At 39.9% G+C, this 22,322-nt stretch overlaps 1 protein-coding gene across 1 annotated transcript in view; it reads left to right on the top strand.

The window, feature by feature from the left end:
* The first annotated feature begins 17,680 nt into the window (after window positions 1-17,680).
* LOC146621142 (brevican core protein-like) overlaps window positions 17,681-22,322 on the top strand; it is a 42,630-nt gene continuing 37,988 nt past the window's right edge. The window contains exons 1-5 of the mRNA XM_085367256.1: window positions 17,681-17,734; window positions 19,061-19,124; window positions 20,193-20,576; window positions 21,551-21,725; window positions 21,868-21,995. Of these exons, the coding sequence (XP_085223382.1) occupies window positions 19,061-19,124; window positions 20,193-20,576; window positions 21,551-21,725; window positions 21,868-21,995 (751 nt within the window). The 5' untranslated portion in view covers window positions 17,681-17,734. The remainder of the gene's footprint in view (window positions 17,735-19,060; window positions 19,125-20,192; window positions 20,577-21,550; window positions 21,726-21,867; window positions 21,996-22,322) is intronic.

Here is a 22,322-nt window from a genome sequence, read left to right as displayed (position 1 = left end):
ACAAATAATTTAGATGGATTCACAAACCAATCAGTTTTCATAGAATAACCAACCATACGATTACTGCAGGCTTTACTGCAGGCTAACTTGCTAATTTCTTCAATTCAATTTTGAAAAACAAAATATTATTAAGGAACCTTTTATCTTTTATATTATTTTTAGGGCTTGCTGAGATCAACCGACTTCTTGTTCAATGCATCGTTTTGTGTTACTGAAGGAATAACTTTTGAATTAAATTGTTTCAACTTCACGAGATTCTCACTATGTACATCAGTGGACTGGTGTTAAAAGGGTTAACACTGTTTGTGAGATAGAAACGATGGCCATGCAAGTCTGAAATGATGTCTTTAGTCACTTGCTTATCATCGTTATTCACTTAGAGTGCACCTGTAGAGTTCCCATTATCCAGGGAAGTGACAGGAGTCTTCCTGGTTTCCCGCCACAAAGCTTCAGGGAGACAGAGTGGTCTTTGTCCGTCATCTGCCTGTGCTGGGCTCTCACTATTCACCATCCTACACTATAATATATGAAACAACTTCACACTACATAAGCATAAACTTACTATTATATCTAATTTGCAAAACGTTATCCCTGAATAAACTAAAAAAAAATAATGCTTACACTTTATTTATGATACAGACATGCTGCACCAGCTGATTCTTGCACAACCCCATTTCTGAAAAGGCAAGGATGCTGTGTAAAAATGTAACAATGTGTAAACCCTATAAACCCACATTTTATTTACAATAGATCACAGAAAACATATCACATGTTTAAACTGAGGCATTTTATTTTTTCATGAAAAATATTTACTAATTTTGAAAACGGGCAGGATTCTGTCATGGAAATCACTGGATGGGCTCAGAAACACATCCAGATGTAATCGTGAACACAGTTCACTGTGATATACACAAATGTAAGATGATGATGCTCTATTAAACAAAAAATGGGGCCATGTGTGAACACAATCCAGAAACAGTGCCCTCTTAGTCTCCAGGCTAAAGAGGGACCATCCAACTTGTTTTCAGCGCTCAGTGCAAAAAGTTGCATCTCTGTTAGTGCCTATTGAAACGTACCATCAATGCTAAAAGATGTACAAAGATTTTAGAGCTGCATGCATCTACTCTAACAACATGACTTCATAATAGAAGAACTCTTTCACCAACTGGAAACATTTGGAGTATCATAAAATGGAAAAACTTAAATAAAGACGACCCGGGAGTGTTGTGCAGCTAGAATGCTATATTAGACGATATTGGGATAACGCTCCTCTCCCAGAAGTGTAGCAGCTGGTTTCCTCAGTTGCCAGATGTTTACAGACTGCTGTTTAAAGAAGACAGTATGCTACAGATTGATAAACATGGTCCTGTACCAACTTTATTGGGACATGTTGCAGCCATCAAACTCTAAGTGACCTTGATTTGTTTTTTGTGTTCTATTGTGAATAAATATGAGTTTCTGACGTTTCATTCTGTTTTTTATTTGCATTTTACACAGTGTATTTTTTTTTTGGGGGGGGGGGCTGTAATATAAATTTCTATATACTTTTTACAGTGAATTAAATTGCTAGTGCAATAAATAATTTCTCCTGTTTTTTCCCCCTTTTTTCCTGAATAAAAAGTGTAGTCAGCTTTATTGGGGGAGACACGTCAGACTCAATTACCTGCTGCTGTTTTTGCTCACAGCGGGAAGTGCTGATGTTTCTGTGGGGGTGGGGCATATGAAAGTAAAGCAGAGGCCATGCTCTTTGAAAGCCTGCTTTCACACATGCACTGCAGCCCTAAACTTGCAGCCCTGCCCCCCACCCCTCTGAAGGAGGTCCACACGTCCAACACAGTCGACATTAAGCAGTTTACCTGCTGTCTGCGTGTGTCCAGTTGTGCCGATTTGGGTCAATGTGAGAATAAGAAAAGGAAGTTGACGGGTGAGTTCATAGTGAGGGTGTATAGCACACACATAGCATCATGTGTCTGGGCTCCTGCATGTTCCCAGGCAACCCCTTTGCATTGACTTAATAGAATATTTCCAGGACTGCGAATGAAAGTAACGCATCGTGAGAAAAGGCAACATCACATCAGGCGATGTCCTGATCTAAACGCACCGACACTGTCATCTCATGCGACCGTTTTCTAGCGTTTGATTGAAATATGTGAACACTGTGTTGAGGGCAGTTGCACCTTTGATGGCTTAAGACAGACTTACGCAGACTACCAGCATTTTTGAACACCTACTTTTCCAGGTAATAACTGAAATGTACATAGTGACATGTCTCAGTGTCATCTAAAATAAACATAGAAAGTAAATCTTTAAAAAAAAGCATAAATATGAAAAACAAACGGTATATTCAATCTAAGCTTAAACTTTAAAATCATTCAGCAGCTGAACACACAGTGTTGTTTGGAAAGTTTTGCCCTGCATTTGCAGAAGTTCCACCAAATCTTTCACACGTGTAAGATGCTTTGCAGTGCTGGTCTTCTCCTTCTCATTTTCTCACCATTATAATAGAAATACACAGTACAATTTTACCCTGGCAGTTACTTACATGTTTGCTTGTGTTATTCCCATGAATGTTAAAATTTTTTTTTATTTTATTTTACTTTATTGCTTAATTAACTTTATTGAAATACAAATTTCCATACAACATTTAGAGTTGAGTTGTCTCTCATTCGTGATGTTTTTTCGGCAGTAGAGCAGTATAGCCAGTGGCAAAGAGTACTCGCTTTGTTTCAACACAGTCATTAAAACAGCTTTTTGATAATCACGAATAATGAGGGCCTTCTCTTTGAGATGCTGGTGTGAACTGATTGGCCTCATTATTTGAATTAAACCAAATGTTCTTCAGGTTTGAAGAGGACTGTGGTTGAACATTAAGTGTGATAATGGCTACCTGCTGCAGAGTGTGCTTTGGGGAAGCCTTTTTTCTTTTCCCCACGTTGTGCAGTAGATATTTAAACTTTGCTCAAAAGGTGCCATATAAGGTCCTCTAAATATATTTTCTTTTTCTTTTTTTGCTGTTACTCATGCATAGGTAAAATCAGATGAGAAAGCAGCAACAGTGATGTTTCAACACAATTTCATATGCAAACTTAAAGATTTGTTTCATTTCAAATGTTTTATAATGTTTGCAAGTGTTTTCTATCACTGTCTTGTAGTTTCTTCATGTTCTCGCCTGACCTGATTCTACTTAGAAGTATACAGTGACTGCCAAGCGATCTTAAAAGTCATCTATACCACCCAAACATTTTAATGGGCGGCCAAAAAAGATTTGTTTTCCAGTTTTACCAAACCATTCTTTAAAACGGTAATTGGAACCAAGGAAACCAAAATGACTTTCTACAGTTGACTTGATTTTCTCTCATGACAGGGAATGCATTATGTTATTATCTTAACTTCCTCTTGGTCAGAGACCAAAGAATTGCTGAGCTGCCCATACTGCCTTCTCTTGTGTAGGCTTAATTTCTGCCTGGCTTAATAACCGACTGTCTCACACGCCCATCTGTGTAGTGGCTAAAGTAAGAGTAAGAAACATAACTCCACTTGGAAGTTTACCATAAGGAGTCAATGACTGTTCACACAGTTAGTGAAAATATTTAGGATCACACAGTTTTAAAACACTTAGGATCTGAGTTGTCCAGCATGACACCAACATTTTTTTGAAACACTGCAATCTCAAGTGCCCAGAGGTCATGCATAGGCTGGGAAAGAATGGGGTTGGGGGATTAAAAGGTTTCCAGATTGCTGCATTATGTGAACTGCAATTGGCAAATATCTGTGATGCGGGGATGGTTTGTGTTCGATTATCATCCCCCTCTCTGGTTTTAACTCGCTTCTTATGTCTTTGTTCCACTGCCATCCATTCAGTGTAAGAAAAAGCGTGCCAGATGCAGCCATTCATAAAGTTCCAGTCTGCTGGGCTTCTTAAAATATCACCACAAGAACTTTATGTAAAGACTTGAGGTAAAGACATTCTTTTAGAAGCTGGAGCCAAGACAAAAAAACACAAAACTCAGTGTAGATCAGTGGTTTTCCCCAGAGGCAACAAATGTTACACAGAAGAGGAAATCTGTGTTTTCTCTCTGAGTGACTGACAGCTGGTCAGCTGTCCCAACGTGACTGACACCCTACTTGCTGAGTGACAACAGATTACTCCAAACAACTGTCATTATTCGGGCATTCTCACTGTTACTGTGCAGCTCTTTCTTTTATTTTTTTTTTTGCCTTTATATTTTTTAAAGATGTTAAGAAGTCATAGAAAGAAGTACTTGTGGTTAGCAGGGAACATTATTCCTTTTACATACCTACTCGGTTACAGGACCATGCAGAGCTGGAACCTATCCCAGCTGTCACACAACAAGTAGTTGCTAGTCCAACAGGGCTAACGCAGCGCGACCGACTGTTATTCATGCTCATATTCACACCTACAACAACATATTTAGAATTACTACTTAACCTAACATGCATGTATTTGGGCTGCGGTAGGAAGCTGGAGCACCGAGGGACAACTCATACAGGCACAGCGAGAACATACAACCCCCAAGCAGACAGGCCACAGCCAGCCAACAGGTCCAAACCATTAGGCTGTGATGCAACAGAGCTAAACACTGCATCACCACAGGAACTATTTTCTTTCTTCTGAGCCGGATCAGACAATATATTATTACACTTCTGGTTTAGCAGTATGAAAAGATAGGTGACCACAACAGAGTTTTTGCAAAAGTTAAGCTTATTACACAAAACCGCTTTTAGCATGAATATTGTGGTGGTTAACACATGTGAAAGCTGGTGCGCTTTCACCACCTTCACCATCCTGGACTTGAATGCACCAGTTCAAGACCAGGAAGGTGAAGGTGGAGCTGAAAGAGGATGGGAAGTATCGAACTACAAATATATCGTATATTTGAAGTTATATATCATATATTATTACAAATGATATCCAAGAGAAGAAATAAAGCCTATTTCTTTACTTTCTTCTTACTTCTTACACTTTGTTTTACATTCACACTATTTCGATTTGAAGAAATGCCATTGTAATCAATGTTTGCACTGCCACTTACATCACATGGCCTCTAAAGCTGTGGGGATAAGGTTTGGTTGTCTGGACTTCAAGGGATCAAGGTTCACTTTTGTCCAGAGCCAACTCCATTTACCCCACATTCTGCATTAAATAGTGGGTTCACAACCAAAAAACCAACACTCTGTCATTTTCCACTCCTGGTCACAGGTTTAACTTTTATCTGACACCTAAATTACAACTAGTTTCATGCCATTTTTTATTCTTTTTTTTTTTGCTTTCTTGAATAATGTGGTTGCCTTTGTGTGTGCCAGTTGAAGTCGTCCATCCATCTATTTTCTTATCCAAGTTACGGTCACACTGTGGAGCCAATACAAGCTATCACAGGACATGTGTACACCCAGGCCTGTCCAACACAGGGCTAAGACAGAGCGCATGTTCTCCCTGTACTTGTGTGGGAGGCACACTCACAGGGAGAACATGCAGAAATGCAGATTTTCTGTTATCGGCTTACGCGTGTACATACTGAACGATTTTTGTCAAATCCACAGAAACAGAAAAAAAATAGCTACTCTATTGAAAGAGATCAATCCTAGAGACCACATCAACTGCAATAGTGTGTGTTTGCATATGAAATCACTCTTGACAAAGGGAGTTACATACTGCATTAAAAATCCCAATTAATGTATGACAGGAGTGTAAAATGGGATGGAGCCTGGGTCCACCCTAAATGGGACATGAGGACTGACACTAATGGTGATCTTTACTCAGTACTAATAGGTCAGCTCACACCCATTTCCAAACTGAGCCTTTTTATTTATATCGTAATTAAACTCACAAGCTTTGCGACTGCATCTTTCATAGTTAAAAACTAAAGGATTTGTCCTCAAAATTGCCTTTGTAGTGATTCCTCCTTCTATAAATGTCTCTGGAATCACATTTTCTGGTGACACACAGACACACTTAAATGGAAAACAGTATTAAATATACATTAAATGAAGTCACTATAACCTTCATATTTCTGAGTTCAGGTAAGACAGATCTCTTTAGGCTGGAGCTGCTTTTATGCGGTCTGAGGTGGCATGGGGCCGGATGGCGACTGCCTTTACGGGCAATGTGATACGTGGGTCACCCAGAAGCCTGCACTACAGATCACCAGGATCAAACACTCTTTGATTGCCTCTTTAACCCGCTGGTTTTTACACAGTGAAAAGCTGCACCTCATGCAGGAGAAATGTTGAATGTTATGTGACTTGCAGATTTTAGTTTAGCATTGACTCAGCTGTAAAATGAATCTTGCAGCTACAACTGAGTAGATGTTAATTCTGCTTAGATAAAGTTGCATTTCCCCCCCTTTGTTCAGTGTTTTTCTTTAAACAAAGTTTATAAAAAGTTATCAAAGTTATTTCAGTTTGTCTTTGTCAGAATATCAATTTCGCTTTGGTTTGCTCTTCATGCTATCAGACTGTTAATTTTACAGGTCTGTTTAAACATCAGACTTCCCATGTTTAGAATTCCACAGACGGTTGTCGATGTGTGATAGAGAAATCAGTTAAAATTGAAACACATTACCGCCAACTTTCCTTCGACAACTCGCTCAGTTCTTCTTTTGCTACTTTGCAGGAGAGATTTGTTCTATGGGGAACTGTTTGAATGCCCCTGAGATAATACCAGTCCACTCAGGTATGGAACATACACCTTTTTTACAGCTTTTTACAAGGTCCCTCAGGGGCTGACTTTTCACAAGAGGTTTTTCACCTTAGCTCTCTCTTCAGCTGGTTTCAGACACACATCACCATCATTTTGAACAATGAATGAACCTCTCTAGCTTCAGCAAACGCACTCTAGATCAACTCACCTTATATAGTTCTCTCTTTCGGATCATGTCAAGGAATGCTATTACTACAGTACTGATGGCACCTAAATGCAGTTTTAATAATTTTGTTTTAAGGCAGATAATGTTTGAGTGGTTCAGAGAAAATTCTCCGGAAAGGACACTGACTCTACAGACTGTGATCTCTGGGTGTTAGAGGATGCTTATATCCAATTTCTCAATAAATAAAGTGATAATTAGCATGTTTAAACAGCATTCATGTTATCACAGAGCACTCCATGTTCATTTTAACAGCTGTTACACATTGACACTTGTTACGAAAACGTTTTTTCACTTCTAGTTTTCGTTATTTCATTTGTTTTCGTTAATAATAATAACCTTGCTCTGCACACTGGAATAAACATAATCAACATGATCAACATTTTACTGCGTGTTATTTCACCATCTTATCGATTCCAACTCTCCATCCGCATGTGGTTTGGCACATTATATTTATAATATAAAAGGAACTGTTTTCCTTTAAAAAGATGACGTCATCATTTTAAAGGAAAACAGTTCCTTGTTTTTTGGACTGGATTGACTCGCTGCAATCCTTTTAGGCTCAGGACTTCTCATGTGATCAGTGTCCCATATAAGTGAATTTCTCCCAAGCCCATTATAATCATGGAGAAAAATACTTTGCAACTGTTTCCAGTAAGAATATTTTATAGCGCTTTAAAGTTCAATCTCTCAGGCCTGGATTAAAGAGCTGATTTGTTAAATCAGGAACTCACAAAATACCAAAACATCACCACCGGTGGATCACACCTCTCAGATTTTCTTATCTCAGTGCACTGTAACAAAAGCAAAAACAAACGTAACCAATAAAATACTCATATAATAACAAATACTGAGGCCCATTGCAAACATGTCCAAGCATAAAACCATCTTTCTCTCTCTTAGAGAAAGAAAACAATCCAAACCTCACTGATAAAACCAACCTAGTGTCAAGCAAAACCCAAAAATCAACCAAAACTTCACAAGAAAGTTTTTCTCCCTCCCGGGACAATATTGTGTAGGAATACAGGTACCGTAACTCCTTTTTGCACTGACAAAAAACATGTTGGATTTACTTAATTCAATAGTGGACACTGGTTGCACACAAATGTTTTGCTTTGGCAGAAACTTAAACAACTGAGTTAAATCAACACAACCTTTTCATATTCAGTAAACCTGTGCATTTTGTGTTCATAAAACACGATTGAAACATGTTCAGATGGAGAAAGTTGAGCTCCTGGAGTATTTTAATCCTTCAATTCTGTCAGTTTATTTCAACACTATTCAATAACTTTTATCCGAATACTACTTGGTCACTTAAATACTACATGTTGTCTTCATATTACATGCGGTTCAACAAAGTCTAGATTCTGGTTACCATAAAAATTGAAGGGGTCTACAACAACTACCATCCTCCTATCTTTATCCTGGTTGCACCAGGGCTGGGAAATAACCCTGAAGTGATAGGTTGCCAGGCAGGGTACACCCCGGACAGCTGACCGGTCTATCAGATAGAAAGAAACAGCCGTTTACACTTACATTCATGGATAATTTAGAATCATCAATTAACCTAGCTCTAATAACTGCATGACTTTTCACTGTGGCAGGAAACCAGAATACCCAAAGAGAAACCACTGCAAACTAGCCAGACTGTGGACTTGCACCCAGGAGCTTCTTACTGTCAAGCAACAGCACTAACCAGCATGCCAACAATGTAGGAAATACAGAAAAGCTATGATTTCCTGTATTTGAGGCAGAATTCTTTTGTTCTTGCCCTTGACAGGTTAATCCACAATAAATAGCAATAGCATGCATGGGGTGTGTGTGTCGTTGTCTGCCTCTTATAACTCCAGTGATTTTCCTGTAGTTTGAAATCTTATGCGGTGTTGTGAATTCCGTGAGTTCAGCAACTAACCACTCTTATTAGATTGTATAGTGTCATCTCAATGAGAACAAATTGAGTTGTTGGATTTCGTACAGATCTTTAAAGCCTGAGGCAATTGTGTTAAATACACGCGAGATGCTTACGTAAACCCAAGGGCTGGCCCCTTTTTTCTTTTTTTTCTTTTTTCAGTGTGTTCCTCCTTCAATTAAATCTCAATCACAAAAATGTGGCGCTCCGAAATAAGGCTCACACCGTTAATTCATCATTTTCACTCTGTGCCACTGCTCCTTATCAGGCTGTGTGAAGCACAGTAAACAATTCAGTGGAGGCCTTAAGCCATAAACAGGCATCACACACAGACATTGTTTTCATAACCAAACTGCCTTAGACCCTGTCCCCTAAATCTACACAAATGCCCTCTGGGTGACATGAAATGCATTTAACCAATAAACAATCAATGGGTTCTTGCTGTTGTAACAGATTCTGTATTTGGATGTTTGTGTGCAGCATTTGTTAGTAAAGCATTCTTCATTGCATCAGCGTGTGTGTGTATCACTCTTCATTGCACAAGCGTGTGCATGTGCATGTGTGTGTATCACTCTTCATTGCACAAGCGTGTGCATGTGTGTGTGTGTGTGTGGATCACTCTTCATTGCACAAGCGTGTGCATGTGTGTGTCATTTCTCAGTGAATTGACTCAGCGCGTGTGTGTGTGTCAGTTCTCACTCAATCAACGAGTGCATATGTGTTCATATGTGTGTTTCTCTTCATTCTGAATCAGTGTATGTACACAGCAAATCCAGCATGTCCAAATTAACACTGTCGGATTTGATTTCAACACTATTAAAGTGTCTATATGGGTCCACACCAGAGAGTGTTAATTTAACTCTTTTTGGAGAGTTGGTACGTTAACTCTGATTTAGTGTTAAACACCAAATCTGTCTGGAGTTGATAATTTAACACTTGGTGTTAAGAGTTTATATATTAACTCTCAAAGAGTATTTTAGTTTAACTACGTAAGAGTTATCTTCTAATTCATTCTAAAAAGCGGGAATTTTACTGTTCTGAACTTCTAGAAATTTCTTTTGGAAATAAACATTTACTAAAAAGATGCAATGGTTTTTGAAAAACATTTATTCTGAACTGTGCACCACAATTTCAAAACATTTTCTGAAAGATGTAACAGTATACATGTTCTCACTTTCATTAGAATTTTGTTTATCAAAAGGTCTGACATGGTAAATGCAAATAACAGCATTCTCATCACTTATTTCTTCAATACAATATGCATGTCCTTCATTCATCCCTTTGTGGAACTTCAACGCACTTCTGCTCTCCCCCATATTCCATCTTCACAAGCATATCCTGTGTGGAGATCGAATAAAAATTAGTTGACACTAATTAATGGCACAAATAATCCAGTAATCAATTGCAGCACAGTAAAAAAAAAAAAAAGGAATCCTCTTTGAGCCATTACTTGTGTAAAGTATTTTCCCAAAAAACAAGGACACAGGCAACAGGTAATACTGAACTAAATGTAAAACCTCAACTTTTTTCATTTTTACCTAAACCGTGTGCACAAAACTCTGGAGGGATCTAAATGCTAACGTAGAATCCAGTCAGGACGTCAGCTACTGCTGTTTGCTCGTTTTTTTTTAGTTTTTTTTTTATGGGCGATCGTTTTCAGGCTTCAAGTAGCACCATTATACCAACATTTCACATTCTAGACATTGTTTTAGGTGTATTTGACCAAAAGTTTGACTGAAAATTCACATGCAAGCTTTTTTTCAAGGCTGTGGTATTTGCCCGCAAACAATACCTTTCAGCTAGCTAAAACAGAATGTTATGCTATCAGCGAGCAACATGGCTAATGCCTTTCACACAGCTTTGTCTCAACTCCAAAGAGCCACAGAAATAAAAGCTAATAATAATTGAAACAATCTTTGAAAAAATGACTTACCAAGCATGGCAAACAACTCAAATATGTAGAGCAAAATGTTCTGAAACGGCTTCACTTCAGCTTCGATTGGAGCCGTGCTGGGGGCGGAGTCTGTGAATTTACTCTGTTGGTGTCATAGCCCCTCTAGGAGTTAAGAGGTCAAGAGTTAATGTTTCCATTGTAACACCTCCAGATTTGACAGAGAAACACTCATTTTTAACACTCGATTTTAACTACTATCATTTTACACCTCAGAGTTACATTAAAAGAATGTGACTCTGCTTAGAGTAAAATTAACTCTACTTTTGCAAGGAGACTATTAACACCAAAAAATTTAACACTTTTGAATTTGCTGTGTAGATGTGTGCGTTTGTGTGTGTTTGTGTTCATCACTTTCCTGTTCTGGTGTTCTGGGTAAACCACGGCCTGAAGCGTGCCCTGGGGTCCTGCCCTCCTCCATTTCAGCCTGTTTGCATCCATTGGTGCTGCTGCTCAAAGTTCTGTCCATACTGGTTGTGGCCCCAATTGAGGCAGTCCTTTTCTCCAGTGTCCTGCATCTTCTCCTTGTCCAGCTCCTCCTTAACTTGACCCTTTTGCTTCTGTAGCTCCTTCAGGGCTTGCTCCTGCTGTTGGAGCTTTTTCGTCAGGTTTGGCGACCTCCTGCTCCAGCAAGCTCCGGCCTGATTTCAAGTCCTGTGTCTGTGACTCCAAGCCTGACTGATGGGTTCGATTATCAGCCAGCTCCTCCTGAGCCATGCTCAGCTTCTGCTCTGATGCCTTGAGCTCTTACTGAGGGCAGAAACCTCAGAGTCTTTTCTGTACATGTCAGATTGAAGTTTGTTGATGTTTTCCTTGCTTTGCTCCACGGCCTTCTGCGGCTCTGCTGTTCGGCTCTTCTCAGAGGTCAGCTCCTGGCCGAGCCCCGACACCTGTGCCTTCAGCTTATTTTCTTCTTGTGCTTTTGTCCATTCTGAGGTGCCTCCTGACCTCAGTTACTCCTCCTGTCTCTGGCACGCCCTTTTTGCTGCCCGATCATCCGTGTTGGTCCGTCACTGTCCTGCACAGTTTTAATGCAGAGTTGTTAAGGTCAGCATTCTTTTGCTCTGCCTCACTTTTCATCCGGGCTTAATGGCCGTCTTGTCACAGCTCTGTCAGCTGAAGCTGTCTGGAAATCTCCCCCGTGTAGTGAAACGGGCCTTGGATTTAACGCTCTCCGTCTCTGCTGCATGAGATCATTTTCCTGCAGCACTGTTGACATTTGTAGGTTGTTGTTGTGGGTCCAGCTGCTGTAGCATTTGGTCAGGGTCACATCAAAGATGGTAGAGGAGTGAGCAAAGATGGTAGAGGGGCGAGCAGGAGTCCAGGTCAGCCTCGGCTTTCAGGGCCGACAAAGCAGCCTGTAATCAAGCATAAAGAGAAAAAACAAAACAAAACAAAAACAAAACAAAAACAGACAAACAGGAAAATGATGTTGTGTTGTGTTACGGATTCAAATATTGGGGATGGATACAAGAGGAAAAACCACAATAACAACACTGGTCCGGCCGGGTTGAGTCAAACGATGATTTTAATGATCACACGCGTGGGAGATGGACACCGTACGCAGACAGCATCAGATCTCAAAATGGTGGAGCATTGATCAAACTCTTATAGCCTCTAGTGGCCCCCACCTAATCATAAAAGCCTGAACATTCACATGCTTTCTCTCACTCAGCGCCTAAGCTACGACCTTGGCTCCCTGTTTATCTGCTCCTGCTGAGATGGGGCAGAAAACTCCAGTATGTTCTGTTCTCTTCTAATCAGACAAATAAGGCGATGACTTTCTGCGAACAGTATTTCTTATAACTCAGCAGTATAATGCATCATAAAACAATATCATTCATTCAAAATAAATCAGCAGTCTAATGTAATGCAAATCAGTTTAACAAAGGCAATAGTTATCACCTTCTAATTCAGGAGAATAATGCAAACTAAAACTACATAATAATTCACAATCTTTAATTAGGGGTCTAACATGGCATAAAATAATATTATAATCCAACACTCCCCCTGATGAGCTCTTTAGAATAAAGAGCTCACCTACACCCTGTAATCCAGTGTGGCCGGGTTCATTTCTTCTCACTCCTGAGGCCCTTTGTCCCCCTGTTGAGCGAACCATATGTGAGATGACCTCTGTGTTTGCGCAGTTCAGATGCAAGAAAAACTATTATTACAACAATAGCAGGTACAGATGACACTACCCAATTCTCCCACAGCTTTATTTTGGTGCTACCTTATACCCTTCAGACGTACTCAGACTAGAACCTCTGTCCAAGGAGCTTTTAGCCTTTATTTTATTGCTGCAGCTACCAGTGTCTTCCAGTTTGGGGGCTCGTCCTCGTTAAATTGAGTTAGGGACTTTAGAGATTAGGCCAGATACAGTTAGAGGCTGATACTGGTTAATTGATTACAAAAAAGTTGGACTTTCTTCGGTTGGACCCAGAACACCAGAACAGGAAAGTAATGAACACAAACACACACAAACACACACATCTACATACACTGACTCAGAATGAAGAGAAACACACATATGAACACATATGCACTCGTTGATTGAGTGAGAACTGACACACACACACACACGCTGAGTCAATTCACTGAGAAATGACACACACACATGCACACAAATCGAAATGGTGATTCAATTTACTGAGAAGTGATGAACACACACACATGCACACGCTTGTGCAATGAAGAGTGATACACACACACGCTGATGCAATGAAGAACGCTTTACTAACAAATGCTGCACACAAACATCCAAATACAGAATCTGTTACAACAACAAGAACCCATTGATTGTTTATTGGTTAAATGCATTTCATGTCACCCAGAGGGCATTTGTGTAGATTTAGGGGACAAGGTCTAAGGCAGTTTGGTTATGAAAACAATGTCTGTGCGTGATGCCTGTTTATGGCTTAAGGCCTCCACTGAATTGTTTACTGTGCTTCACATAGCCTGATAAGGAGCAGTGGCACAGAGTGAAAATGATGAATTAACGGTGTGAGCCTTATTTCGGAGCGCCACATTTTTGTGATTGAGATTTAATTGAAGGAGGAACACACTGAAAAAAGAAAAAAAAGAAAAAAGGGGCCAGCCCTTGGGTTTACGTAAGCATCTCGCGTGTATTTAACACAATTGCCTCAGGCTTTAAAGATCTGTACGAAATCCAACAACTCAATTTGTTCTCATTGAAATGACACTATACAATCTAATAAGAGTGGTTAGTTGCTTAAGCTAATAGTGACCCAAGAGGTTTCCGGACTTTTTTAGAGAATCAGTGAGAAGCATAAATCATTATTTCCATGTTTAAGCATTAGTCATTGAAGTGAACTGAATAGCGTTTAGAAGATAAAATGCCTGTGTTCATGAGAAGCTGAGTACCACACTGGAGAGGAAACCGTGGGACAGTAGGCGGAAGCAAACACATGATTTTTGGGGGGGCAAATGTTAGGATTAAAAATGGCTAATTTGTTTTTGATGTCTTTTGTTAAAATGAGTGGTTTTAATAATTTCCAGACACACCTTGCAAATGTGCTTATAATGAGTTGGCGCTCGGTCTTTTGAAGGTCATAAGCTTCGTTCGGCGTGATGGTCCAGACTGATAAAGTGTAGGAAATGCCTTGAGTGCAGAGGGCTAAATGCAAACACGCTTACACACACATAGGATATGATTAGAATAAGTCCCTGGGACATTCTGAATAGTCTAAACCAATTCTGAATCACCAGAAGATCAGTAGATAACAACATTAGATTATTAGGGCTAGGAAGAGAGGTGTTTTGGTTTTCTGTCTCTTACAGAGAAAGGAACAGGCACCAGACGAGGTCACAGATATACGAGGATCCTTCGCAGCAGAGACAGACACAGTGACTGCCGAGACACCAACTGGGTTCCAGTGTCATGGCGTTTGGGCTCTGATTAGTCACCTCAAAAGGATGGATCCCATAAACACAGCAATAACCATGAAGGGGTTGGCGGAAATCCAGGAACACCAGACCAACGAGGTTCGAGAGGCTCTTGGGCAAAAGGGGGACACGTTCCTGTTCCTTTTTCTGGAGGATACACAGGACACACAGGACCCGAGGATACACAGATCGTTGTTGGAAATCGGGGCAGAATAATCCCCTGATCTGTGTCACGGCTGAAGGGTTGTCTAACCCCTGAGGTTGAAGAAAGGAGAGCAGAGGATCACCCAACTGGAAGACACTGGTGGCTGCAGCAATAAAATAAAGGCTAAAAGCTCCTCGGACAGAGGTTCTAGTCTGAGTACGTCTGAAGGGTATAAGGTAGCACCAAAATAAAGCTGTGGAAGAACTGGGGAGTGTCATCTGTACCTGCTATTGTTGTAATAATAGTTTTTCTTGCATCTGAACTGCGCAAACACAGAGGTCATCTCACATATGGTTCGCCCAACAGGGGGACAAAGGACCTCAGGAGTGAGAAGAAATGAACCCGGCCACACTGGATTACAGGGTGTAGGTGAGCTCTTTATTCTAAAGAGCTCATCAGGGGGAGTGTTGGATTATAATATTATTTTATGCCATGTTAGACCCCTAATTAAAGATTGTGAATTATTATGTAGTTTTAGTTTGCATTATTCTCCTGAATTAGAAGGTGATAACTATTGCCTTTGTTAAACTGATTTGCATTACATTAGACTGCTGATTTATTTTGAATGAATGATATTGTTTTATGATGCATTATACTGCTGAGTTATAAGAAATACTGTTCGCAGAAAGTCATCGCCTTATTTGTCTGATTAGAAGAGAACAGAACATACTGGAGTTTTCTGCCCCATCTCAGCAGGAGCAGATAAACAGGGAGCCAAGGTCGTAGCTTAGGCGCTGAGTGAGAGAAAGCATGTGAATGTTCAGGCTTTTATGATAAGGTGGGGGCCACTAGAGGCTATAAGAGTTTGATCAATGCTCCACCATTTTGAGATCTGATGCTGTCTGCGTACGGTGTCCATCTCCCACGCGTGTGATCATTAAAATCATCGTTTGACTCAACCCGGCCGGACCAGTGTTGTTATTGTGGTTTTTCCTCTTGTATCCACCCCCAATATTTGAATCCGTAACACACTTTTGCCCCAGTGTTAAATTAACACTAGAGAGTGTCTATATGGGTCCACACCTCTGAGTGTTAAATACAACACTGTTGAGTGTTAAATTAACACTTTTGACAGTGTTATATGTTTAAAAGTAACCTAGTCAGTTTTGAAGATTAACAATGGCTAACACTGAGCAGTGCTGATTTTCTAACACTGGAATATTTCTAACATTTTGAGTTATTTTCCAGTGTTAGAAAATCAGCACTGCTCAGAGAGACTGAGGAGGAGCTTCTTCCCGCAGGCGATACGATCTCTCAATCACACCACCACACAGTACTGACCCACACATATAGTTCTTACACACACACTGGACATTCTGGACATTGTTTTCACTTCATCACTTAAATCACTTTAAGCATATTTGCACTGCACAAGACATAATGTGGATTGTACAACACTGGTCACTATATTCTTCATTTCCAGTTAATACTTGTACAGCTGCTGTTATTGTGCGTATATATATATTTATTTATTTATATTTCTTCATACATTCTTATATAGTTCTATACTGTGTATTGTGTATTTTGTTGTACAGTTATTTTATTTTCAACTTTAATTTGTATATTTTATCTTATTCTTTCCCAGTTAAATTTACCCTTCATTCTAATTTGTGTTGTACAGTTATTTCATTTTTAACCTTAATTTTTTTATATTTTATTCCTTCCTAGTTAAATTTACATTTTTTAATTTTTCATATTTATTTCCTATCTTATTCATAGCTTTTTCCTTTTTTTTTTCTTTAGGTCACGAGCAGTTGTCTAAGCATTTCACTGCATATCGTACTGTGTATGACTGTGTATGTGACAAATAGAATTTGAATTTGAATTTGAAAATTTTAATCTTCAAAACTGACTCGGTTACTTTTAAACATATAACACTGTCAAAAGTGTTAATTTAACACTCAACAGTGTTGTATTTAACACTCAGAGGTGTGGACCCATATAGACACTCTCTAGTGTTAATTTAACACTGGAGATTTTGCTGTGTGCTTTGTAGTAGCCAATAATGATGATCATCAGGCAACTTTATAAGCCTTGCCCCCTCTCTTTATGTAAAATAGCAAGACCAAAGCCTTCAGTTAACCGCCATTGTTTCACTCTTAGTTAGGCGGTTTTGCACAGTGATCAGAAATGACACGTTTTTATTCAACCTCATCAGTTTCTCTTGATGATCACATGAACTTTTGTCTTAGCACCTTAAAAACTGCATTCATACTAGCACACCAAATGCTCGCATGACGGATGAGACTGCGGGATGGATGGGAAAACTCCCTCACAGTGTTGACTGAAGTATCTTCTGTGACTCAAACTCAACCATCCATGTGTGGACCGCCCCGTTTCCATCGCCCAGCCTTGATTGGTGCGCTCCCTACAGTAGATGATTTATCTGTTTCTTGATATTTAGATGAAAAAGCTATGACATATCTTTTAATTTGCTATTCTCTTAGTTTTGATTACTTTTATGCTATCTGACGCTCATATGGGACTCTTGTTACCAGCCAAAAAGATCCTTGATAAAGAAGCAGAGGGTACACCTCTAAGGCACACGGTCAAATTAGAGTTTTTTTCCCTCCTCCACTCTGTCTCATTCACTTTTTTTATGGGCCCCACCTCTTGACACTGACGAAATAACCGCGTGATTTAGGTAAAATTGAAGCTGTTCCGTGCCAGCATTTCACGGTCTCAGTCGCTGTGTGCCCATCATTCCAGAGCAGGACACTACAACTGCGGAGCATCAAGGGGAAGATAAGTGCTGCTTCCAATGTGGAACAGACCTATTTAGGCACTTTTTTACGCACGCATGTTGCGGACCGGGACTAATTCCGTATAAGGACGTAAATCTATTTTTGTACATTTTATGGAATAAAAATCATTTAAAGGTAAGTTTATTTCTGTTTGGATAGTTATCTTTGAATTAAGGAAGAATTGAGACAATTCTTTGCAAAATAACTGATTTCCTATTGTTGGTTTGTTGCTTTTTCAATGTGTATTTTGCTATAACATTAAACAAATATTAAATCAAATGAATGCAACTTTTAAGAACACAAGTCGTTTAAGACCGATGTGCAGATGTTTCTTGACGAGTAAGACAAACAATTCAGAAAAACGAGTCTGTGGACTGGAGATTACTCCGCAGTCAGTTGTTAGAAATTGGAGTGACCATGCCACCCATGTCATAATTTCTGTGGAGTGTCCAGAAGCAACAGGTGTTCCTGAGAAGAAGAACCGTCGCATAAAGTGTTGCTATTGCCAAAAGTGAGGTTTTGAATCAATAACTGTACTTAAAGCGGACGATTGTGCTTCATAGCAAGGGACATCCCTGAACTGCGCTCGAACTGTAAAAGCCTGCAACTAATTAGTTTCCCTGTGATGCTTCAGTATTGATCTGTGTTCGTTTTTCAGCTTTCTTAGAGAGAGAAAGAGGGTTTAAAAAACTTCAGCAATTACATCAAGTCATGCATGTCTTTGTGTAAATATGACTAAATTATTTCACGTTAAGCTAAGAGCAATATATCCTCCGTCGATATATGGTATTAAAATATTTTTAAAGTCTCATTTATTTTCCGTTAGAATGGTTCAGTTGAATCGACGTGGAGCTCGTGGGAGTTAAAGGCGCAGACTGCCATCCTGCAGTATTTTAGAGGATGATCTTTTGAACCTGCCAGTTGCCATTAGTGCGAGATTGTCTCCCTTTGAAAACAAACAATACTAGTTTTCAGTTAGCACTGCGACCCACCGCATGTGTTTATACAGCGGGGTGCAAATGAGGGTGAGGGGCTCGGTGCTCCTGTCCTTCTGTCTCCACAAACTCACAACTCCGACCCCACAGGGAGTCTTACATCTGAACCCCCGAGACATACAAAGCTCAACATCTTAGTTAGAGACGAATAAAAGATCATGCTTGGTAATGTTAGATATTATAAACACAACGTATTAAACGTATTAAAATCACACTTTAGCCCGTTGGAACATCTATTTTTTCATGTGGATATTTTGCGAATACACATGCTTAATAAATGGGGAGTATTTTTTTTCTCTACAGACCATAATGTTAGAAAAGTGCTTAAACAGACTTGTCTGTTATAACCTACTGTAGGAGTTGCATTTCTCCATAAGCCAAATGTGGATGCAATTAACATTTAAACTTTAAATTTCTTGCTTCCTAAGCTGCACTCCCTTTCCTTTTTTCTTCTTCTTTCCAACAGATGATACTGAATATAAAGCATGTCCTGTGGTTATATTGCCTCTGTGAAGCTGCAGCTGCAACAGGTAAGCTTTGAATGGGTTAGTTCTCCTCCCTTGTTTTTTAGTCACTCCTCTTTCTCCTGCTCCCTGGCTCCATGCCTAAGTTTTGGATTTTCTCTGTTTTTCTTTTTTTTAGTCACTCCCCACCCACATCCCTCCCTCCATTCTTCTCCCTGCCTCTGCCCTTTTTTCCCTTTGTATTCCTCTACTCTTCTTATAGCTCCAGAGCAACTGTTTAGCATGTTTGATAAGTTTCTTCCAGTCTTTGCTGTGTGAAACCTGCAAGACTCTACTTAGAGGTAGGTCAAGAGGAATTGAGGGTTACAATCTAGGACCTGCATACTACTTGTCCACATAGCTTTGTCTCTGTCTCTGGGTATGGGATGGACACCTTTCAATTAGACTCTGCTTCCAGTCTGGAAGCTGAACAGCTGGTTTCATCCCACATCCTAATAAGACCCTCTGTTGAAGCACACAGACTCACACCTCTTGGCCTGTCCGCACGGAGCATTCCTCCCATTATTCCCTGTGAATGCTTTTCTACCCCATCCAAAATAACTGTAATCATCTTATTGCCATTTGCATTTAGAACTTTATCTGACATGCAGAATACACATAATACTGTTCACTGACATACTTCTGTTTTTGTGGGTTTGCTTATTTAGTTTATCCTTTTTTTTAAAAAGCAGGAACATGCACAGAGCTTAGCAGCAAACTTTCATGAAATAATACAACCATGATGACTTTCCCTCTTTCCCTGATTATCTATAACTTGATGCAGACATGCTGCACATACACTGCCCTTGTGTTGAATATGTTCCCACACCCATCATTTTAAAGTTGAGGTTTAACTTTCCAAGAGTCAAGTCATAATGGATGCTTTTTTAAAGGCTTGGTGCAGTGGTCACACCCTATCAGTGCAAATGACTTGTGCATTTCATACTGTCTGGTTCGATCTGTTAGGATAAGAGTGAAAATTGAAGAGGAGATATGTGCATTTTGAATAAAATAAAACAATAAAGAAGGTTGCCATTAAAATAGAAACATTAAATGAACTTGCACTCCATCTAACTCTGGCCTTTTGCCTTTCAGCCTCAAATGCATTATCAGTCATCCAACCAGTCATAGGGTCCCTCTCAGGGAAGGTAAATCTTCCCTGCTACTTTTCCACAATCCCAACCTCAGCACCAGTCATCAGTCCCAGTGGAACAGTCGTTTACAACAAGGATTACTTGCGGATCAAATGGAGCAAAATACAGGGACGAACAGAGTCCACGGTGCTGGTGGCACAAAATGGGATCATCAAGCTAGGCTCAAGCTACAGGAACCGTGTATCAGTACCCAGCCACCCTGAAGTTGTCGGTGACGCCTCGCTCACAATTGTGAAGCTGCGTGCCAGTGACGCTGGCACTTATCGTTGCGAGGTCATGTTCGGGATTGAAGACACCCAGGATACTGTTAACCTTGATGTCAGCGGTAAGAGATTCCCAGTATCCTTCCTCTATTATGGTGGAATTAGACAAAAACTTTAAAATTGTAGAGGTGGGATGCTGCAAAACTTAATAATAGTGAAATGCCACACAAGTGCTGACAGAAATGTAAACAGGATGGGAAAGTTATGGGCGTCCTTTTGCTTACATTGATAGCAGCAGCTAACCGTTAGTCATGCAGAGTAACCACAGCTTTTATTTTAGAGGTGACGCTCTCTTGAAAAAGAGTCAGATGACCTTTTTTTTGGTAATTTTCCATATCAGCCACAGCAGTGCCTTAGTTCCAGTGATTATCAGTTCATTATCCATTCAAACACAGTGCATTGCTGTAATATTGGGTGCCACCGTGTCAGTATAGATTTTTTATTTCATTTTACGGGCACACAGGAAGCGTTAGTATGTCTGTGGGAGGCAGTATTCTTCAGCATCCTAAAAATGATAGCGCCCTTATGCTGGTAGGGGATGTGGTGAGGTGGAGGGTGGGGTCATCAATCCTTACCTAGTGTCATGTGCATTCTACATGCTCTCATTTGAGAAGTACGCTGGGAGATATAACTCATGTAGAAAACATGGGTGGGGGGGGGACACTCAGATAGTTTTGGTTTTCACTGGTTTACAATCTGCATAACCTCTTTTCCAACTCTCTGCAATGTTAATTATGACTATCAATCATATCTTTTGCGTCTATTTACTGTCCACAAATATGGGGATTTCAGGGCCATGGCATCATATGGAGTTCTCTCGTTTGTTTGTGGTGAACTGCATTTTGTGTCGCTCCTCCATTTATTGCAGAGATCCTTCTTTCCGAAGAAGCTGAGTGACCTAGTTATATCACACATAGAGGGTGCTTTATAGGACGTTTGCCATAATTTACAGTGCTGAAGTTAAACTAATGACTTCCAGATCACTCTATGCCTGAGTTTTTAATTTTCATTTTCATTTTTCACTGCTTATCGTTAGGTGTTGTCTTTCACTACCGATCAAGCATCAGCAGGTACACTTTGGACTACCAGAAAGCTGTACAAACTTGTGAAAACGTTGGAGCAAACATTGCAACCTATGAGCAACTGAAAGCAGCCTATGAGGACGGCTTTGATCAATGCGATGCCGGTTGGATTGCTGACCAGACAGTGAGGTTAGCTGCATTTCAGTTGCCTGTCCCAGAGACAACAACACTGCTGTTTAATCACGTATGCTCTATATGTCTGACTGAATTCTGGAGTGATGTGAAAGACAAAGACTTTAAAATGGCTCTTTGTTTCTCTTTTTTTATACAGATACCCAATTACAAGGCCAAGAGAGGGCTGTCATGGCAACCTTCCTAATAAACCTGGTGTCAGGTCGTATGGAACCAGAAAACCTACAGAGACCTACGATGTGTACTGTTATGTAGGCAAACTGGATGGTAAGTAGTGGATTGTCCTTCCGTAGCACTGACCCATGTTTAGTCTGAACTTAAGAAGCCTTCAAATCATCATCCGTGCTTAAGTACATTTAATTTTTACAGTTTGGAAACACACTTTTGTTCTTGTTTAAATATAAAAGCTGGTGAATGTGGGTGACCTTTTTCCAGTTTCCTTATAAGTGGGACTTGAAACATATTTTCTACAGTGGTTTTTGAATGAGACACCAACAAAAATGTGATAATGGGGTTATTAAAGGTCTTTGGCCCAGTTTATGGGAAGTCTTAGTTTGTCTTTTTTCTCTGTCCATCCTGTTATTCCTGTTATTT

Source organism: Diplotaxodon limnothrissa, linkage group LG12, assembly GCF_057381915.1.
Source record: "Diplotaxodon limnothrissa isolate DT_005_m linkage group LG12, D_limnothrissa_male_GT1.1, whole genome shotgun sequence".
Lineage (NCBI taxonomy): Eukaryota > Metazoa > Chordata > Actinopteri > Cichliformes > Cichlidae > Diplotaxodon > Diplotaxodon limnothrissa.
The sequence above is the reverse complement of the archived record's forward strand: the minus strand, read 5'-3'. Positions and strand labels throughout refer to the sequence as shown.